At 66.6% G+C, this 17,855-nt stretch overlaps 2 protein-coding genes across 6 annotated transcripts; one reads left to right on the forward strand and one right to left on the reverse strand.

The window, feature by feature from the left end:
* The first annotated feature begins 457 nt into the window (after nt 1-457).
* Nucleotides 458-13,106, forward strand: MICAL1 (microtubule associated monooxygenase, calponin and LIM domain containing 1). Of its 2 annotated transcripts, XM_068419153.1 has the most exons (26): nt 458-512; nt 4,032-4,243; nt 4,327-4,605; nt 5,396-5,603; nt 5,712-5,828; nt 6,025-6,123; nt 6,208-6,363; nt 6,564-6,664; nt 6,903-7,160; nt 7,542-7,657; nt 7,740-7,866; nt 8,102-8,174; nt 8,339-8,489; nt 8,575-8,762; nt 8,878-8,987; nt 9,077-9,127; nt 9,226-9,303; nt 9,646-9,814; nt 9,901-9,971; nt 10,070-10,517; nt 10,634-10,713; nt 10,886-10,984; nt 11,111-11,204; nt 11,289-11,388; nt 11,477-11,550; nt 11,655-13,106. In XM_068419153.1, the coding sequence occupies exons 3-26, from the start codon at nt 4,345-4,347 to the stop codon at nt 11,783-11,785; spliced, it is 3,360 nt and encodes a 1,119-aa protein (XP_068275254.1). In that variant the 5' UTR covers nt 458-512; nt 4,032-4,243; nt 4,327-4,344; the 3' UTR covers nt 11,786-13,106. The 2 variants fall into 2 exon arrangements, with proteins under 2 accessions (XP_068275254.1, XP_068275253.1); XM_068419152.1 differs by lacking the exon at nt 9,226-9,303 and having other exon boundaries at nt 9,643-9,814.
* Nucleotides 13,107-13,201: 95 nt separating this feature from the next.
* On the reverse strand, nt 13,202-17,137 carry SMPD2 (sphingomyelin phosphodiesterase 2). 4 transcript variants are annotated; one of them, XM_068419388.1, is made up of 10 exons: nt 16,781-16,908; nt 16,241-16,337; nt 15,688-15,764; nt 15,352-15,445; nt 15,175-15,264; nt 14,761-14,843; nt 14,403-14,535; nt 14,225-14,329; nt 13,977-14,133; nt 13,202-13,783 (listed from the first exon to the last, which is right to left on the reverse strand). In XM_068419388.1, exons 1-10 carry the CDS (start codon nt 16,828-16,830, stop codon nt 13,440-13,442), a joined length of 1,230 nt encoding a protein of 409 aa, XP_068275489.1. In that variant the 5' UTR covers nt 16,831-16,908; the 3' UTR covers nt 13,202-13,439. The 4 variants fall into 4 exon arrangements, with proteins under 4 accessions (XP_068275489.1, XP_068275487.1, XP_068275486.1 ...); XM_068419386.1 differs by having other exon boundaries at nt 14,403-14,571; XM_068419385.1 differs by lacking the exon at nt 16,241-16,337 and having other exon boundaries at nt 16,781-17,137.
* Nucleotides 17,138-17,855: the final 718 nt, after the last annotated feature.

The following is a 17,855-nucleotide window of genomic DNA, read 5'->3' on the forward strand; positions in this document are numbered from 1 at the left end:
CGAAGCGGTTTGATTTCATCACCCAAATCTTTTAGTTTACTTTGAAAAAAGGCTGTTTTCATACCGTAAAATTAAAAAAAAAAATCCCCCAGCCGGGGTTGTGCTGTGCAGCCCCTCGTCCCACTGCCCCAACCCCCCCGGGTGGGGAGGGGAGGGGGTGCCACTGGTGGGTGGGGGGTGATGAGGGGAGGGGGGGGTTCAGCCTCCAGCGCTGCCAAAACCCAACCGCGGCGATATTCGCAGCGGCTCAAAGCCGGAGAGCCCCGGGGACCGCCCCAGCACCCGCCCCAGCACCGCCTTAAGGCAGCGGGGACGGCCGGGACCCCCCGGCCGTGGGGAGGGGAGGGACGGGGAGGAGGAAGAGGAGGAGGAGAGGAGGAGGAGGAGGGCGGTCAGCCAGCAGCTGCTTGCGGAGCCCGTTTCCTGCTCGTCCTCGCCCAGCTACAAGCAGCCCTGACCCCTCCCCACCCCGCGGGCTGTGCCTCAGTTTCCCCCTCCGAGAGGCTCTAGAGGTGAGTGGGGATGGGGCAGAGCATCCCTGGGGGTGTAGGGGGGAGGTCGGGGGTCTGCTGTCCCCCCCTCCCCACCCCCGTGTCCCCCCCGCTCGGGTGTGGGTGCGGAGGGGACAGCACCCGCCGGCCGGTCCCCCCCCCACCCCGCACAGAGCATCGCTGCGGGCCCCGCCCTGGGGATGGGGGGGTGTCAAAACCGACGGGGGATTTTTGGGGTGCTGGGTGGCGGGGTGCTCAGCCCCGCCGTGCCCGTGTCCTGCATGTCCCCAGGATGCCGAGCGCGGATGCTCGGTGGTGGGGCAGCGCTTTGCCTCCCCAAAGCCTCTCCCGGGGGGGCAGCAGGGTCCTCCCTGCCCCATCCTCACTGCTTTTCCCCTCCAGCCCCTGGGCTCTGCTCCCCCCAGGACAAAGGGAAAAGAGAGCGGTCCCCGCTCCTCCTCCTCGCCTCCATTCCCAGTACCACCAGTGCTCCCAGTGCCCGGTGGGATGGGGTGGGCAGAGGTCTTTTCCCCCATCCCGGCCCCACCGCCCAGTGCAGGGGGAGGGATGCTCCATGGCCCCCCCGGGAGCGAGTCCCAGCTGGGGGTTTGGGGCTGTGCCCCATCCCAGGGCTGAGGCTGGGGGACACATTCCCCAGCCCCCGTGCCTGGGGTGGATGAAGGCCCCGGTACCGAACCTGGGGTAACCACCATACCCCAAAACGTGTCTCCTGCCGACCCCATGGGGACGACTGTGGGTGGGGGCGAAGGAGAAGCAGGAGGAGGAGAAGGATGCGGGATGTGATGGCCGTGGCAGACTTCCCCTCGCACCGAAATTCGGCTGCAAGAGGCAGCTCCCTCCGTGGGGCTGGTACTGGGCAGGGGGGCAGGTTTGGTCCCTCACCCCAAGTGTTTTTTCTGGGCTCCCTGGGACATGGCCGGGTTGTGGCTTGTGGATCCCCTGCAAAGGGCATCGCCAAAATGTCCCGGAGAAGTGCCCACTTCTGCTGCCGGCGGCTGCGGGAGCCGAGGTGGGGACCTGCACCTCCGGGGGGGGGGTTTTATGCGCCCTCAAAAGGGAACCCCCCACCACCGTGACACCCCGTCACCGCAGCTGCCATCCCCTGCCCTCCCCAGTGCTGGTGGCAGGTTTGTCCCTTCTCCTTGGCCCTTCTCCCCTCAGCTCCACGCTGGGGGGGGTGTTAAGCAGGGGGGGGCCTCAGCCGGGGTGTGCCCATGCACCCACATCCCCAGCTCAGACCAGAGGAGCTGACAGGGATTTTTTTTCCCCTCCCTCCGAGGATTAAACCCAGCCAAATTAGGGCAGGTTTCCACGGGGTCAGCCAAGGCGCTCTCCCTGCCCGCTCCCACGCCGGGGATGTTTCCCCTGAGCACCCCAAGATCAGCGCCCGCCGCCTTCGCCCCTTCCCGGCGGGGTTGGAAGCAGGATCTTTCGGGGGGCCACAAGAAACCCTCCACCCTGCCCACCAGCCTCGGGGTTCGTCCCCTTACTGGAAGGGCTTTCCCCAGGGTCAGCAGCTCAGCCCAGGGTTTCTTCAGGCTGGATCCCAAACCTGGAGCAGCCCAGTCTGTGCTGGGAGCTGGATCTGCTGCTGCTGGGAATCCTCCCGGCTTTATTAGCTCTGTATGGAGCCACGTCCTTTCCCACCCCGTTTCCACGTGCCTGGGAGATGTGGGAGCTCACCAGCAGCCCAGCACCCCCGGGGCAGCTCCCCCCCAAGGGGCTGCTTCTCCCTGGGTGAGAGCTCCAGGGATGCTCCACGCGTGCCGCTCCCAGGACAGACGTCCCCGTAGGCATGGCTGCGGCCAGCCCAACCAGAGCCATGGGGAACTGAGTCAGGGCTGGCTGGAACCCCCCCACCTCCTCCCTCCGCCTCGCAGGAGTGGTTTGAAAGGACTAAATGCAGAAGGCGTTCGTGGGGAGAGCGGAGCCAGAGGCGGCGTGGCGCGGCACCGTGCCCCTCTTCCCTGGCACTGGCTGAAATCTCTTTGTTTGCATCAAACCTGCAGGAACTGAGTATCTGGGGGGTTTCTGTCCTTGCTTGCCATGGTCTGGGGGGTTTGACCATGCCAAAGGGGACGCGGTGTGCCGGCACGAGCATCCTTTCCATAGGAAACTTGGTGTAACACCAGCCTTGTTGTGCCTCCTCCGAGCCTCCCTGCCGAAGCGCCGGCGCTGGGAAGCTTTCCCGGGTGCCGCGCTCCCCCCGGCATCGTGTTGGGTGGGAATTGAGGCCCTGAGATGGGGTTTTTATTCAGACCCAGGGGCTGGTGATGCTGGAGTGGGTGCTCCCAGCCCGGGCAGCTGCCCCGTCGCCCCGGGGCTGCTGCGTGGTGGCCTTGGCAGGCGCCAGCGCCGTAACGTGAGGTCCCGGAGAGGGGAAAACCCATCGTGCCCGGGCAGTGCAGGGTGCTGGAGCCTGGCCAGCCAGCACAGCTGCTGGGATGAGGGCAGGCAGCTGGTGGGACCACTCCGGTGAGGTTTGCAGCGCTGCCTCAGTTTCCCCAGGCTCCTGGCAGCGCCCTGGGGAAGAGCAGAAATCTGTCGCCGGGTCTCACAGCCCTGACATGAAAACATGGGCCGTGTCCTCTGTCCCCGTGCTGCCAATTTGGGGATCGGTGGGTGCCAGCTCCTCCTCCAGCTTTATCCCTGTGTCTGCCCAGGAAGGAGGAGGTTAAATCCCCAGGATTTTCTGGCTGTGGTGCTGGGGAGGGAAGGGGACCTGCAAGGTGACCTGCAGAAGCACTTTGCATCCTCTGCGGCTCCAGCTGGGCTGGCAAAGCGCCGCACTGGTGTCAGAAACTGCTGGAGCGAGACCAAACGTGAAACCCAGCTAGGATTTGGGTTTACCAGCTGAAATTTAAGCCCAGGCTTAAACACCTCCTTTCCCCCGCCCCATCGAGGGCAGCTTGGCTCGGACTTGGTGTCCTCCCCCTTCCAGCGCCTTCGGGGTGCCATCGCGTGCCCGGCGTTATGGCGAGAGGGCAAAGAGCGATGGTTCAAAGGTGGGACTCTGGTTTCCCGAGTCTTTCCTGGCAAGACAGAGGGTGGCACAGGACGGTGCCAGGGAGACGGTGGCAGGAGCGGGAGGCAGATGCAAGGAGGGCTGGTCCCCTGGGAGATGGCAGGGGGGTGTTGGGGTGCCTGTGGAGGGATGTGCTGCACCCCTGGTCCCATGGGTTCCCTGGTGGGATGGGGCCATGCAGATGGTGGTTTGGCTTTTTTTGGTTCCCCACCGGTGCTTCCTCTGTGCTAATCTGCTTCCGCCCCGCGCTGGGGTGGCAGAGGCGGAGGTGCAGGGGGGGGGAAGTCACCCCACTCCAGTTACAAAAGCCAGGCTGGTGGCATGGGTCCCATCCTGCTCCCTCCTGCCCCAGCGCTGGGTCTTGCTGGTTTTAGGGGGCAGCTGCAGTTTGTCCCCACGGCTGAGCCCCCTCTCCCCATCCCTCCCTGCGCGAGGCCGAGGGTGAAGAGGAAGGAAGCGGTGTCTTTGCTCCAAAACCCCTCGCTCTGCTGCAGGTACACGTATGGAGGAAGCCGCTTGCTGCCACCGCAGCCCTTCCCGTCCCCTGCCCTGACGTCACCGCGGCGGGGTGACACCGTGGCTCGCTGGGTGCAGCACCCACGGGAGGCTCCGCCGACCGCTGCCACAAAGGGTCCCCCCTGATTTCGGTGGCACCATCACCCAACGACACCCACCCAGGCTGGGAAACCTTGTGCCGAGCCCCCAGGTCTGGTACCGGCTGGGTTTGGGGATGGGGGTGCAGGAGGGGGTGGGTGTCCCCCCCAACTTATCCCTGCTGCCCCTCGCCAGGCCGTGGGGTGAAGCGGGATGAGCGTGCCGGCCACCGAGCCGGGCAACCCGGCCCACGCCACCTTCGAGAGGTTCCTGCGTGCCGGGGAGTGCCGGGAGGTGCTGGGCTGCTTCGGGGAGCTGTGCCAGCGCCTGGGGCTGCAGGGCAGCGGGCTGCGGCTCTACCACGGCCTCAAGGCTGCCCTCAACTACTGGAGCGCCAAGGCCCTGTGGAGCAAGCTGGATAAGAAAGCTGGGCACAAGGACTACGACCAGGGCACGGCCTGTGCCAGCACCAAGGTACCAGGGACACGGGGCGCGGGGTTTGGGTCCCTTCTTGCCCTGTGTCCTTGTCCCCGAGGCGAGAGCATCCTGGTGCCCACCCCGGGGAGGATGTGGGATGTGTGGGCAAGAGGTTGATGGGGTTTAATGGGACGGGGTGTTAATTAGCACCGCTCCCCTCCCTCGTGGGGTGATGCCACCTCGGTACCGCCCAGCAAGCAGTGTCCTTCCTTGTCCCACTGCTCCTTGCTGGGGACACCCCAAAGGGGCAGAGGGTCCTGTTCTGGGGGACAGCAGCCTGCTGGGGTAGGATGTCCCCCTGAGCCTGGAGGTCCCTAGTTCTGTCCCCCTGAGGCTGGAGCTCCCTAGTTCTGCCCCCCTGCCCTGGTGCTGATGGCTTTTGTCCCCACTGCTGGTGCCCCATTGTCCCCCCAGCCCTGTGTGGGGACTGGCAGGGGATCACCCCCCCCCCAGTCCTGGTTTTGAGGCTGTTGCTGGTGAAATCTCCCCGTTCCCGGGCGGCAGCAGGCGCCTTATCTCACCGAGAGCTTTAATTGCTGCCATCACCCCGTGCGAAGGCAAAGTTCAGGGAGGTGGGGGGCACCCCCCAGGGCCGCCCCACTTTGTAGGGAGAAGCAGCGCTTGCAGCCCCGGGGTGGGGGGAAAGGGGCCAGATCCTGACCTGGGAAAGGGGGGAGATGCTGCCTGTGGTGGTGCTGAGCTCCCTGGGGAATTACCCCATCCCCAAACCCCTGTTCCTGGAGGGGGGGGGTGCCTGTCCCCTTCATGCCACCCATCCCCTCCGCAGTGCCTGGTGGTGGGGGCCGGTCCGTGCGGGCTGCGGGCGGCCATCGAGCTGGCACTGCTGGGCGCCCGCGTGGTGCTGCTGGAGAAGCGCGACTCCTTCTCCCGCAACAACGTCCTGCACCTCTGGCCCTTCACCATCCACGACCTGCGGGCCTTGGGCGCCAAGAAGTTTTATGGGCGCTTCTGCACGGGCACGTTGGACCACATCAGTGAGTTTGGGGGGTCAAGCTCTGCAGCCACCCAGGGTCACCCCTGCGCTGGGGGGGAGCCCAGGGAGCGGGGGGTGCAGCCCTGAGTGCCCCCCTCTGCCCTCCCAGGTATCCGGCAGCTCCAGCTCATCCTGCTGAAGGTGGCTTTGCTCCTCGGGGTGGAGGTGCACGTCAACGTGCAGTTCAAGGGCCTCGTCCCCCCCGCGGGCAAAGCGGGTGGACAGGGTAAGGTGTCACTGCGGGGCGGGTGGCATCCCTGGGGACAAGGACAGGGCTGCGCGTGGCCGCTCTGAGCCCCCCAGTCCCTCTGCTAGCCCAGGGCATGGCTTTGGGGGGTGGGATGAGATGCAACCCTCTCCCCCACCCCAGAGCAGGTCCCAGCTGAGACCCAGCACGCTCGTGACCATCCCTCTCCCCGCAGGCGGCTGGCGGGCTGTGCTGCAGCCCAGCTCCTCTCCCCTCAGCCACTACGAGTTCGATGTCCTCATCTCAGCTGGTGGAGGCAAATTTGTCCCCGAAGGTGACAGCAGTGGGTCCCTCCACCCCCCTGGGAGCGGTATGGGGGTGGCTGGGTGGGGGGGGTCACGCCTGTCCCATCTCACAGGGTTCAAGCGGAAGGAGACGCGGGGGAAGCTGGCCATCGGCATCACCACCAACTTCGTCAACCGCCACAGCCAGGCCGAGGTGGAGGTGGCCGAGATCAGCGGCGTGGCCCGAATCTACAACCAGAAGTTCTTCCAAAACCTCTACAACAAAACGGGTCGGTGGTCCCTGCCCCGGCGTGGGGGGTGCTGAGGGTCCCCATCCCCTTCTGGTGTGACTGGAGGCTCAGCCCTGGGATGTCCCCTGTGGTACCACATGGTGCCCCATTGCGGGGGACATTTGGTGGCTGAGACCAGCGCGGGGGGGGTGGGTCTGGCTCTGCCCTGTGGCTCAGCTCAGCCCCTTCCCCATGACCAGGCATCGACCTGGAAAACATCGTCTACTACAAGGACGACACTCACTATTTCGTCATGACGGCCAAGAAGCAGAGCCTGCTCAAGAAAGGCGTCATCCTCCAGGTGAGAAGGGCAGGATGCGGCCCCAGATCCCACAGCGATGGGGGGCTGAAAGCCTGGAGGGTGGGATGCAAACTGGGGGGGCTTCAGCAGCCATTGCCTGGGCCAGTGTCACATGTAAAATCTCCTTTTGGGGGGTCACAGCCCCAAGCGTGGTGCCACGGCTTCACCCCAGAGCTGGGGGGGCAAACACCCCGCACCCCGGCTGGCTTCACCCCATCCCCCCCAAACCCCCCCCCAGGACAAAGCAGACATCGAGAGCCTCCTGTCCCCGGAGAACGTGAACCGTGACGCCCTCCTCAGCTACGCCAAAGAAGCCGCCAACTTCTCCACCAACTACCGCCTGCCCCAGCTGGAGTTTGCCCTCAACCACCGGGGCCTGCCGGACGTCGACATGTTTGACTTCACGTGCATGACGCGCTCCGAGAACGCGGCGCTGGTGCGGGAGCACAATGGGGCCCGGCTGCTCCTGGGGCTGGTGGGCGACTGCTTGGTGGAGGTGAGGGGCCCCCCCTCTTTGCAGCACCGCTACGTGCCTCAGTTTCCCCTCTCCCTGCAATATATTCCCCCTCCCTGAGTGCTTCTCGCCCATCCCCGGGGCCAGGTTCCCCAAGTCCTGGTAGAGGGATGCTTTGGTGGCTTCACCAGGGATCTGGGGGGGGTTCAGGGTGGAGGAGCAGCCCAGCTCCTCCCCAGACGCATCCACACCGGCGGCAGCGTCGGCTCGGGGAGGAGACAGCCGCCCGTGGGCTCCCCGCGCGTCCCGCCGCCGCTCCCCGCTTTCATCCCCGGCCAAGCCCCACAGCTCCCGGCCTCCTCCCAGCCGCCCCGACCGGCCGCGCGGCTCCAGCCCCGGCTCTCTCTGCCTTTCCCTTCGTAGCCTTTCTGGCCGCTGGGCACCGGCGTGGCCAGGGGCTTCCTGGCCGCCTTCGACGCGGCATGGATGGTGCGGCGGTGGGCGGCCGGGACCCCCCCGCTGGAGGTGCTGGCTGAGAGGTGAGTGTCCCCGTCCTGCTGGACTGGTCCTGGAGTGGGTGACGATGGTGGCACTGAGCCCAGCCCTGTCCCTTGCACCCAGGGAGAGCATCTACCAGCACCTCTCGCAGACCTCCCCAGACAACACCAACAAGAACATCAGCCAGTACAGCATCGACCCGGCCACGCGCTACCCCAACATCAACCTGCAGGCCATCAAAGCCAGCCAGGTACCTGAGAGCCAGCCCAGCCTCCCCGGGGCATCAGGGTGACACTAACTCGCACGGTCCCCTGTCCCCAGAGGGTGCGAGGCTGAAGCTGTCGGCCCGATGAGGATGTGGGTGACTCTGGGGAGGCATGGGGGGGGGGTTGTCTGGGTGTCCCCTTTGCTGGGGCCACCTCCCTGTGCGGTGCCACTGGTTCTGTGCAGGTGGTGACCTGCCACCGGCGTGTCCCCATCGGCAGGTCCGGGACCTCTACCTTGTGGGCATGGTGGAGGTGGACCACAAGAGGAAGAGTGACAACCAGCTCAGCACTGGTAAGAGAAGCCGGTCGACCCCTTTCCCACTAAAGCACTGATGCTGGGGGGGGTGTCCCCTGCCTCTTTGGGGGGTGTCCCCTGCCTCTTTGGGGGGTGTCCCCTGCCTCTTTGGGGGTGTCCCCTGCCTCTTTGGGACAGGGACACATGTGCTGCCTCCCCAGCGGTCCCTGGAGACGCCTATGAAGAGCTGCTGAGCTGGTGCCAGGCCAGCACGGCCGGGTACCGCGGCGTGGAGGTGACCGACTTCACCACCTCGTGGACCAGCGGCTTGGCCCTCTGCGCCCTCGTCCACCGCTTCCGCCCCAACCTCGTGTGAGCACCTGGGATGACCCCCCCCCGAGACCCCCCCATCCCACCCTGCAGAGCCCACCCTGATGGCACCCGTGTCTCCCCACAGGGACTTTGACTCCGTGGACCCCCAGGATCCCATCCGGACCCACCAGATGATGCTGGACGTGGCGGAGCAGGAGCTGGGCATCCAGCCCGTCCTCTCCAGCGCCGAGATGGCCACCATGGCAGAGCCCGACCGCCTGGGGCTCATCACCTACCTTAGCCAGTTTTATGAAGCTTTCAAGACCTCTCCAGGTGCAAGATTTGGGGGGGGGGTTATCCCATCCCAAGCCCCCCCACCGGGGCTGGCTGGCTGCCCCCCACTTTGTAGGGTGGGTCCCACCAGCGTGGCCGTGTCCCCTCTGTGCAGAGGTGGAGGAGGTCAGCAAGAAGCCGCTGTCCCCCCGCGGCATGCGAGGGGCCATCCTCTTCCTCAGCAAGCTGCAGAAGAGCCAGAACCTGACACACAAGCGTGCCCAGGTGAGGGACGCCCCCCCCCAGACCCTTGTGACACCCCCAAACCATGCCCCCCCCCCTCCCCATCCTAGCCACCCCCTTTGCATGTGCAGGATAGTGCCCAGAAGGATGCTGAGGCCAAGAGGAGCCGCAGGGATGCTGAGGTGGGTCTGCCCCGGGGTGCCTCGAGGGGTGCAGCCGTCCCGGGGTGGGGGGGAAGCGGGGGGCTGAGGGGCTGACCCCCACCTCGGGTTGCTCATAGCTGGCCGCGGGGCTGGATGGAGACACTGTGGATGGTGCCCACAAGCCGCCGCAAACCGCCACGACGGACCCAGGGCAGGTGGGTCCTCGTGTCACCCCGGGGTGGGGGGGTGCAGCTCTGGGGGTGGGGGGGACAGCGGCGGCTGGTGGGGCGCAGCCAAGGGCTGGGACCGGGGCTGTGCCAGCGAACGCCCACATGCTCCCGGCTCCTCCCTGCCTGTTTCCTGACCCAACTGGTTTTCCAGAGCCAAGACTTGCCCGAGCTCCCTCGCTGGTGCCAGCAAATCCCAACACCCAGACCCACCTCTGCAAGAGGGGCAAATCCCCCCCCACCCTGAACCCCCCACCCTACCCCGGGGGGCAGGGTGGGTGCCAGCACCCCGGTGCCACCCCAGCCTGTCCTGTCCCCCGTGCCCAGCAGCCACCAGCCCGCGGGGAGAGCAGCGACGCTTGTTACTTCTGCGGCCGCCGCGTCTACATCCTGGAGCGGGCCAGCGCCGAGGGACGCTTCTTCCACCGCGGCTGCTTCCAGTGCCGGCGGTGTGGGGCCACGCTGCGCCTGGGCGACTACGCCTTCGACGAGGAGGACGGTGAGGGGGGTTTTGGGGAGAGGGGATGCTCGGGGCAAGGCTTCCCCACCTTACAGCTCGTCATATTTGTACCCCTCCTCTCCCAGGTCATTTCTACTGCTCGCTTCACTACCCCAACCCCCCCGGCATGGATGTGCCCCCGGTGCTCCCCGATGGGGTAAGGCACCATGAAACCCCGCAGATGATGGGGGATAAGGGGGATGCCCGGGCACAGCCCCGCGCTGCATCACCCCTCTGCCCCTGGCTCTGCTTTAGGATGCCGCCCGCCCGCCCCTGGATGCTGGGAGCCCATGTGTGTCCCCCGAGGAGGGGACACCCGCACCCCCGCAGCCCCCGCCAGCAGCCCCCCAGCCCGGGGGAGAGCCTGGGGCAGCGGAGGATGCTGCGGGTGCTGGTGACACGGAGGAGCAGGAGCTGCTGGCACAGCCCGGAGGGGATGCGAGGGATGAGGAGGGTCCCACAGCGGAGCCCCAAGGGGTGGCGGAGGAGGGTGAGGAGAGCGTGGGCAGGAGGAAGATTGTCCTCACGCCCCTGGAGAAGATCAAGCTGTCCACGCTGAACCTCACCAGCGAAGCGGAGCCCGAGCCACCGCCGAAGCCGGCTCGTCTGCGGCTCCAAGCAGCACCCGAGGCCCTCCCTGCGCTGTGGAGGGGACAAGACGCCTGGGAGGAGGAGGAGGAGGAGGAAAAGGCCGTGGAGGAAGGTAGGTGGCTGCAAGCTGGAGTCTCCAGCTGAGCAAGGCTGTGGGTCCCTCTGGTACCCGGCCATGCCCCATGTCTTGCTCGTGAGGCGCCTGAAATGGTTCTCTTCTTGGGGCAGCTTTGGAGGAGAGTGACAGCGAGGAAGAGGAGGAGGAGGAGGAGGAGGAAGGCACAGACCTTGGCATCATGGCAGAGGTGGTGAGTGCCCTCCCCAAGCAGCAGTGGCCCCACCAGCCTGGGTGGTACCTGGGGCTCCCACCCGTGTCTCCTCTCACCAAGGCATCAGGTCCAGCTCTCTGGTGGGTGCCAGGGCAGGAGGTTCCTGGAGCAGGGACTGACCCCCCCTGCCCATCCCACCATCCTTTCGCAGGGCCTGGACCTGGGGGAAGAGGAGAAATACCCCACGTGGAAGCGCACGCTGACCCGCCGGGCCAGGGAAGCCCAGATGAAGCGGTTCTGCAAAGCCCAGGTAGCCCTAGGGGTGGAGAGCCGGGTCCCCAGCCCAGCGCTGTCCCCTGTCCCCTCTATCCTGCTGCCGGTGGCCACATGCTGGGCAGGTGCTGGCCCGTGGGCAAGCGCTGCCCTTCCCTCGCAGGCCATCCAGAGGCGGCTGGAGGAGATCGAGGTGACCTTCCGGGAGCTGGAGCAGCAGGGCATCAAGCTGGAGAAGTTACTCCGGGATGAGGATGGTAAGGCCAGGGGAGTGACAGGGCACTGTGATCCCCACGGGTGGGGGGTCTGCGCCCTGCTCATGCCCCTCCACCGCCCCGCAGGCTCCCCGGCCGACCAGAAGACGCAGTGGATGAACCAGCTGCTCTACCTGGTGCAGAAGAAGAACAGCCTGATGTCCGAGGAGTCGGACCTCATGATCGCGTAAGGCTTTGGGGATGCTCCCTGGGCGGTGCAGGGGGCTCGGCTCACCCCAGCCCAGCACCCAGCACCCCCCTGTCCCCCCCTGCAGGGTGCAGGAGCTGAAGCTGGAGGAGCAGCAGTGGCAGCTCGACCAGAAGCTCCGGTGCTACATGAACAAGGAGGGTGAGTGCCAGCACGTGCTTGGGGGGGGGTCCCTATGCATGGTGGGGGGAGTGGGGATGGGGTTGTGGCCCACCCAGCCCAGCTCCAGCCCCCGGCTCCCACAGAATCCCTGAAGACCCCCGAGGATCGTGCGGCCGAGCAGGAGATCCTGGTGCAGCTGCTGGACGTGGTGAACAAGCGCAACGTCCTCATCCACATCCAGGAGGAGAAGCGGCTCAGCGAGCTGCGGGCCTGATCCCCGCGGCCCCAGGACCCACCGGTTCCTCCCCGGGGTGGAGGGGGACAATGAGCTGTCCCCTCCCCTGGCCAAGCATCACCCTGAGCTGCTTCTGAAGGTGGTGATGCCCAAGCTGCCCGCAGGTGCAGGCACGTCCAGGTCCCCGCTTGCCAAAGCCTCCGACAGAGGGGCTGGACCCGCTGGTGGACACCCAGGTGGGAGACACTGAGGAGCACCCCGGCTTTGGGGTGCAGAGAGGGCGTCCCCGCGCTTGCCTGGATCGCCTTTGCCTTGTGCTTGCTTGAAAACAAGACTTGCAGGGGGCTACGAAACACGGGGGCTGCAGTGGCTCTGCCCAGGGTTTGCCAAAGGAGGAGGCCCCACGGGGAAGCGGGGTCTCGCCCGGCGCAGGAGGTCCCACGACCGTCACTGCTTCAAGGGGACACTGCCCTGAGGCTTGGCCAGAGCGTTGCGAGAGGTTTGTCCGGCAGAGCCCCTCGAGCTGCACCCCCGGCTGCCTCGGGCCAGGCTCCATGGGGAGAGGTGGCTCCATCGCTACCCAGCCAGCCCCATGCCCCCCGGCACCAAAAGGCTTCGCTCCCAGCAGCGAGGACGTGACCATGGCCACCACAGGCAGGTCACAGTGGAGATGCCAAACGTGGAGGGGCAGCATCAGGAGTAGCCCTTAGAAGCCATCACAGGACGTCCTTCCCTGCTGAGGACATGTGACCTAACCCGGGACATCCATCCCAGCCCAGGACATCCATCCCAGCCCAGGACCTCCATCCTGTCCCAGAACATCTCTCCTAGCCTGAGACATCGATCTCTTCCACGGACACCCACCCCAGTCAGGGACATCTGGCTCCACAAGTGGGGCCAGTGACAGACGGACTGGCCTGATCCTGCTACTCTCCAGCACCGCTTTCGGGTGCCACATCCACACTGTCCCCAGCCACTGCAGAAAACCAGGGTCAGCACCCTCCCCGCGATGCCCCAGGGCTGGGGAAGGGCCTTTTTGTCCAGCAGCTCCCCGAAGGGATTGTGCCCAGGGCTGGCACTGCGTGACACCGAGGACAAGGGACGCCAGCATCCGTGTCCTCCTTGCCCCTTTGGGGTTTCTCCTGCTTGGTAATGCCCAACTGGCCTTTGCACTGACCTCTCCAACCTTCCTGGGGCCCCTGGTTGTGGTGGGGTGGCCTCCACAGCCGAATGGTGCTTATGGAAGTCCCAGCCGTGATGGGCACGGGAGGGGTCTCGGGCACCGGTCCCCCTACACCCTCTCATTTGTACCAGCCGCACTATCCTGCTGCACGCCCCCTCCCTTCGAATAAAGCCCCCCCTGACCCAGTGCCAAGGGCTAAAATACTGCTTTTATTTTCTATCCGAGTCAGAGCCGGTTGCCGGAGCAGTCACCAGCTTTCCCCGGAGGCTGCGAGGGGAGGCTGAGCCTGTCGAGCCTCCTCTGTGTAGAAAAAGCATCTTAAAAAACCCAGCAATTAAAACGTCGGGGTTCCCACGGGGGCCAACGTGACAAAACTGCCCCCTAAAAATCTTAAATTTCACCCCGAGAGGCGGCCGCAGCGCTGCCCACCTCAGACCTGGGGTCAGCTAGAAAAAGGGACCACGAAGGGCCAGGATGGGGCTGGGGGTGACACTGTGGGCCCCCCCCGGCTCAGCCGTCGCTGGGCCGCTCCCGCAGCGCCCGCAGCACCATCCGCATCTGCTCCTCGGTGCCCTGCAGCATCTTCACCTCCATGGTGTGGAAGAGGTGGAGGCCGGTGGCGAGGAGGAGGACGGCGAGGGCGAGGAAGGCCAGCAAGGAGAAGGAGAGCTTGGGGAAGGGCTGCCCGGCCGCCAGCCCCGCCAGCGTGCCCAGCGCGGCCGCCGCCTGCAGCAGCAGCAGGAGCAGGGCCAGCACGGCCATCCTGCCCGCCCCGTACCGCTGCCGCCGCGCCGCCTGCAGCCCCGCGCCCACCTCCGTCCGCGCCTCCGTCACCACGTCCACCAGGCTCGGCTCTGCGGGTGAGGGGGGGGGACAGGGGTGGCTCAGTGGGGTCTCCCTGCACCCCTTTTTTTCCCCATCCCCACCTCTCCGTGCGCCCCCTCCACAAGCGGCACCCCAAGGGATGCCCTAAGCAAGGGGAAACATCCCCCAAACCTCCATCCACCCACCCCCCCCACCCCTGGCAGCGTCCCCCCCCTACCCTACCAGCCGTGCCGAGGGTGGCACCCGCAGCCTGTCCCTGCCTCCGGATGCGCAGCGTTGCCATCACGGCTTCGTGGTCCGACAAGGGGATGTCTGTGCCTGGCGCTGGCCCCGTCGTGGTCTTCAGCTCTTCGCACTTCACCGTGAAGCTGGAGATGGCCTGGGTGAGGGGACAGGGGGGGTCACGCTGGTGCCTCCCCCCACCGCCACCCACAGTCAGTGGCCGAGGGCCCCCCGTTGCCCCCCGTTACCTTGTAGAGGATGTAGTCGATGCGGATGCCCAGCGGGAAGGGCAGCAGCTCCGACTTGACGGTGAAGCAGTTGTTGGGGACGAGGGTGCAGCCGTCCTCGCAGCCCTAAGAGCAAGGGCTTGGGTGGGGGGGGGGGCTCTGGGTGCACCCCTGACCCTGCCCACCCCGTGGCGCTCACCTCGAAGCGCCCGGCCTCGGCGAAGGCGTCCCGCAGCCCCGTCCAGCCGCGCAGCAGCCGGATGCCCACGTCCTCGGGGTGCATGTTGAGGTCCCCTCCCAGCAGCACCACGTCGGCCGCCTTCGAGGTGTGTCTGCGGGGATGGGGATGGCTAATCCCCTTCCTCACCCTGCCCTGCATCGTACTGGGATTACTGGGAACACCCCAGCACTCCCCAGCCTGACTCCTGGCTGGGACTGGTGTAACTGGGAGCTCCTCGCAGTGCAAATCCCCGCTCAGCCCCAGGAGCAGGGATGGTCGCGCACGCCCTGGGGACCCGCAGCAAAGGGACCCCACGGGACACCCCACAGCTGCTCACCGGATGAACTGCGCCAGCTCCCAGGCCTGCACCAGCCGGTGGGGCAGGTAGGCGTCCTTCTCCCGGCGGTACTCGGCGTGCAGCTGGCAAGAGGCGGGGGCAAAGCAGCTGGGACCCCCCCATGCCAGCACCTGCCCCACTCTTAGGCTCCCTGCAAACCCACCCAGCCCCTCTAGAGGGTTCCTTTGGGGTCTGGCTGACCCCTGTCTTCTTCACACCCCGCCCCGGGACAGCCTGGGACGCTCACGCTGCAGCACAGCCACGTCGTGGGTCACCATCCCCACCCCGAGCCATATTTCATTAAATCAGTGCATGGTACAGGGCAGTGGTTAAAGCGAGGGGACAGCGAAGGAGGGGAACAGCCATCCGTCCCCATCGTCCCCCCCATGCCAGGTCCTTCCCTGGGGTGCTCACGTGGGTGACGTAGACGTTGAAGACGATCCCGGAGATCTTAATGACGACGAGGCCGACGGACTTGCCACAGAACCAGTCCCCATGCTGGAGCTGCCGAGGGGAAGGGGAGCGGGTTGGGGCCGGTGGGGCTCCGTGGGGCCGGGTACACGGCCCTGTGTGCCCCCCCGCCCCGCTCACCATGTAGGGGTACCCGTTCAGCGAGTACTGGTAGAGGAGGGTGTCCAGGATGGGGAACCTGGAGAAGACGCAGAGGCCGCTGCCGATCACCCCGCTGCGGGAGGGGAAAAGCACGGTGAGCAAGTGGGGCCCCCCCCAACCTCTGCCTCCCCCCAGCCCCGAGCCAAGGGGGCTCCAAGGATGCTCCCATGAGCATCCCGCTCGCCAGGCATGGGGTCTCCCACGGTGACAGAGGTGACCTACAGCACCTGCACCGGTCTCTCCACGTGGCAAACACCGAGGACGCGGCACAGCCCTGCCACCGCCCCAGCAGGGGGCTGGCCTGGCCCCTCTCACCTGCGGAAGTAATGGGAGAAGGGGTAGCAGCCTCCCAGCTTCGCCTGCAGGTCGCTGTAGTCCTGTTCGCTCCACACCTGGAGAACAGCGGGACGGGCTGAGAACAGGCACGTTCATCTCATGGGCTGAGAATGGGCACACAGCTCATGGGCTGAGAACGAAGGTGCTCGTCTCATGGGCTGAGAATGGATGTGCTCGTCTCACGGGCTGAGAATGGGCACACTCATCTCACGGGCTGAGAACGGGCACGCTCATCTCACGGGCTGAGAACGGGCACGCTCAGCTCACGGGCTGAGAACGGGCACGCTCATATCACAGGCTGAGAACGGGCACGCTCATCTCATGGGCTGAGAACGGGCACGCTCAGCTCACGGGCTGAGAACGGGCACGCTCAGCTCACGGGCTGAGAATGGGCACGCTCATATCACAGGCTGAGAACGGGCACGCTCATCTCATGGGCTGAGAATGGGCACGCTCATATCACAGGCTGAGAACGGGCACGCTCATCTCATGGGCTGAGAACAGGCACGCTCAGCTCACGGGCTGCCCTCACCTCCTGGAGAAGCGCCAGGTCGAAGCCCTCCCGGCGCAGCATGTCCCCGATGAGCCGGACACGCTCCTGCCGCCGCTTGCTGAGGTAGCGGATGGCCCTGCCGGAGAGGGGTGGGGGTCACGGGGTGATGGGGGCTATCGGGGCACACCGGGACCCGAAACAGGAGAGAGGGGGCTCCAGTACTGGTGTGGGCAGGATGCAGACTGGGAGAGATGGGAGGGGAGGGGGAAAGGGCCATGAGGGGACACGGGGACAAGCGGGATGTGCAGGGAAGCTGTTTGGGGACAGTTTTTCCTGCCTGCAGAATCGAGGCAGCTCAGCCCTGGTTGGGGTGCAAATGGGAGGGCGCTTTTCTTGGGGGAGCAGGCGCAGAGGGGATGGGGGGCACTACCCAGCCAAGCGCTTCTTGACCCTCTGGGGTTGGGAGAGCGGTGTGACCCCGAAACGGACACGAAGGTGACCCCAAGGTGGGACCCCCCCTCCTGGTGTGGGTGTCCCCATCCCCACCTCCCCAGAGCAGCCCCACAAACTTGGACTCACCAGCAGTTGAGGTCGAAGACGCGGAGCTGCAGGGTGGGATCTCCCTCCATCGCTCACTGGGGCCGGAGGGTGACACCGGGCAGAGGGGGGGGTCCTGTGGGGAGCAGGCTGGGGTGACAGCCCGGGGCAGAGCTGGGGGGCCAGGCTGCCACGGCGCAGGGACCAAAGGCCGGGAGGGAGGAGCACGGGGTGCTCCAGCGTGGCCTGCGCCGTCCCCTCCTCTCCCATGAGGCCCGTCCCGAACCCCAACTTGCCCCCAGACAGGGACCCATGTGCCAACAGCACCCAGGTGACCTCTCCATCCTGCGATGGGGACCCCGGCGGGGCAGGGATGGGGTCCGGGGCTCAAACCCCGAGTCGTGCTCCTGCACGGACTTTAACCCCGGTTTCAAAGCGGAACTGCGAGGCAGGGGCAGGGGACACCCCCCACCCACCTCCCGTCTGGGGAAGCCCACGGGTACTTTGGAAGTACCCCCCCCAAACCTCGGAAGGACCCAGCAGCTCCCGGGGCAGCCCCGGGGCCGTTTGCCGGCCGGTTCTGCCGCTTCTGCCGCTTCTCCCTCTCCCCCGTGACTCCCGGGGAGACGATCGTCCCTTTTATAATCCCAACAAAGAGCAAACCGCGGGCTCCGGGTTGCCGGGGGCGGGCAGCGGGGGGGCGGGCACCCGGGGGCGGACAGAGCCGGGATTACCGAGCGGCTCATCCCGTCCCGGCGCCGTGCTGATACCGGCGTCTGCTACCGGGGCTCAGCCCCGCTCCCGGGGTCGCTTCACACCCCACACCCCCCCCGTCCCTCCAGCTCCCCGCGGGACCGGGAGCGCAGCGGGGCGCGGAGCCGGGACGGGAGTGCGGAGCAACAGGCGGAGCCCGGAGAAGGAGCGGAGCAAGAGGCGGAGCGGGGGAGCGGGGGAGCGCGGAGCGGGGCGCGGAGCGAGCGGCGGGGGGGGCGCGGAGGGGCGCGGAGGGGCGCGGAGCGAGGCCGGGGCGCGGAGCGGAGCGGGACCGGACCTGGAGCGGGGCCGGGAGCGGAGCGGAGCCGAGGGACTACGCGTCCCGGCAGGCAGCGGTGCGGAA

This window comes from Nyctibius grandis, chromosome 27 (assembly GCF_013368605.1).
Source record: "Nyctibius grandis isolate bNycGra1 chromosome 27, bNycGra1.pri, whole genome shotgun sequence".
NCBI classification, from domain to species: Eukaryota; Metazoa; Chordata; class Aves; order Nyctibiiformes; family Nyctibiidae; genus Nyctibius; species Nyctibius grandis.

Bases quoted from the DNA above. Each gene is read 5' to 3' on its own strand.
- MICAL1 (XM_068419153.1), top strand. From the start codon at position 4,345: ATGAGCGTGCCGGCCACCGAGCCGGGCAACCCGGCCCACGCCACCTTC. The intron at 6,124-6,207 runs GTGACAGCAGTG...CCCATCTCACAG, and splicing joins AGGCAAATTTGTCCCCGAAG to GGTTCAAGCGGAAGGAGACG. The intron at 6,364-6,563 runs GTCGGTGGTCCC...CCCCATGACCAG, and splicing joins AAACCTCTACAACAAAACGG to GCATCGACCTGGAAAACATC.
- SMPD2 (XM_068419384.1), bottom strand. From the start codon at position 17,008: ATGGGAGAGGAGGGGACGGCGCAGGCCACGCTGGAGCACCCCGTGCTC. The intron at 15,446-15,687 runs GTGAGAGGGGCC...CCCCTCCCGCAG, and splicing joins TTCTCCCATTACTTCCGCAG to CGGGGTGATCGGCAGCGGCC. The intron at 14,572-14,760 runs GTGAGCAGCTGT...GATGCAGGGCAG, and splicing joins GAGCTGGCGCAGTTCATCCG to GGTGAGGAAGGGGATTAGCC.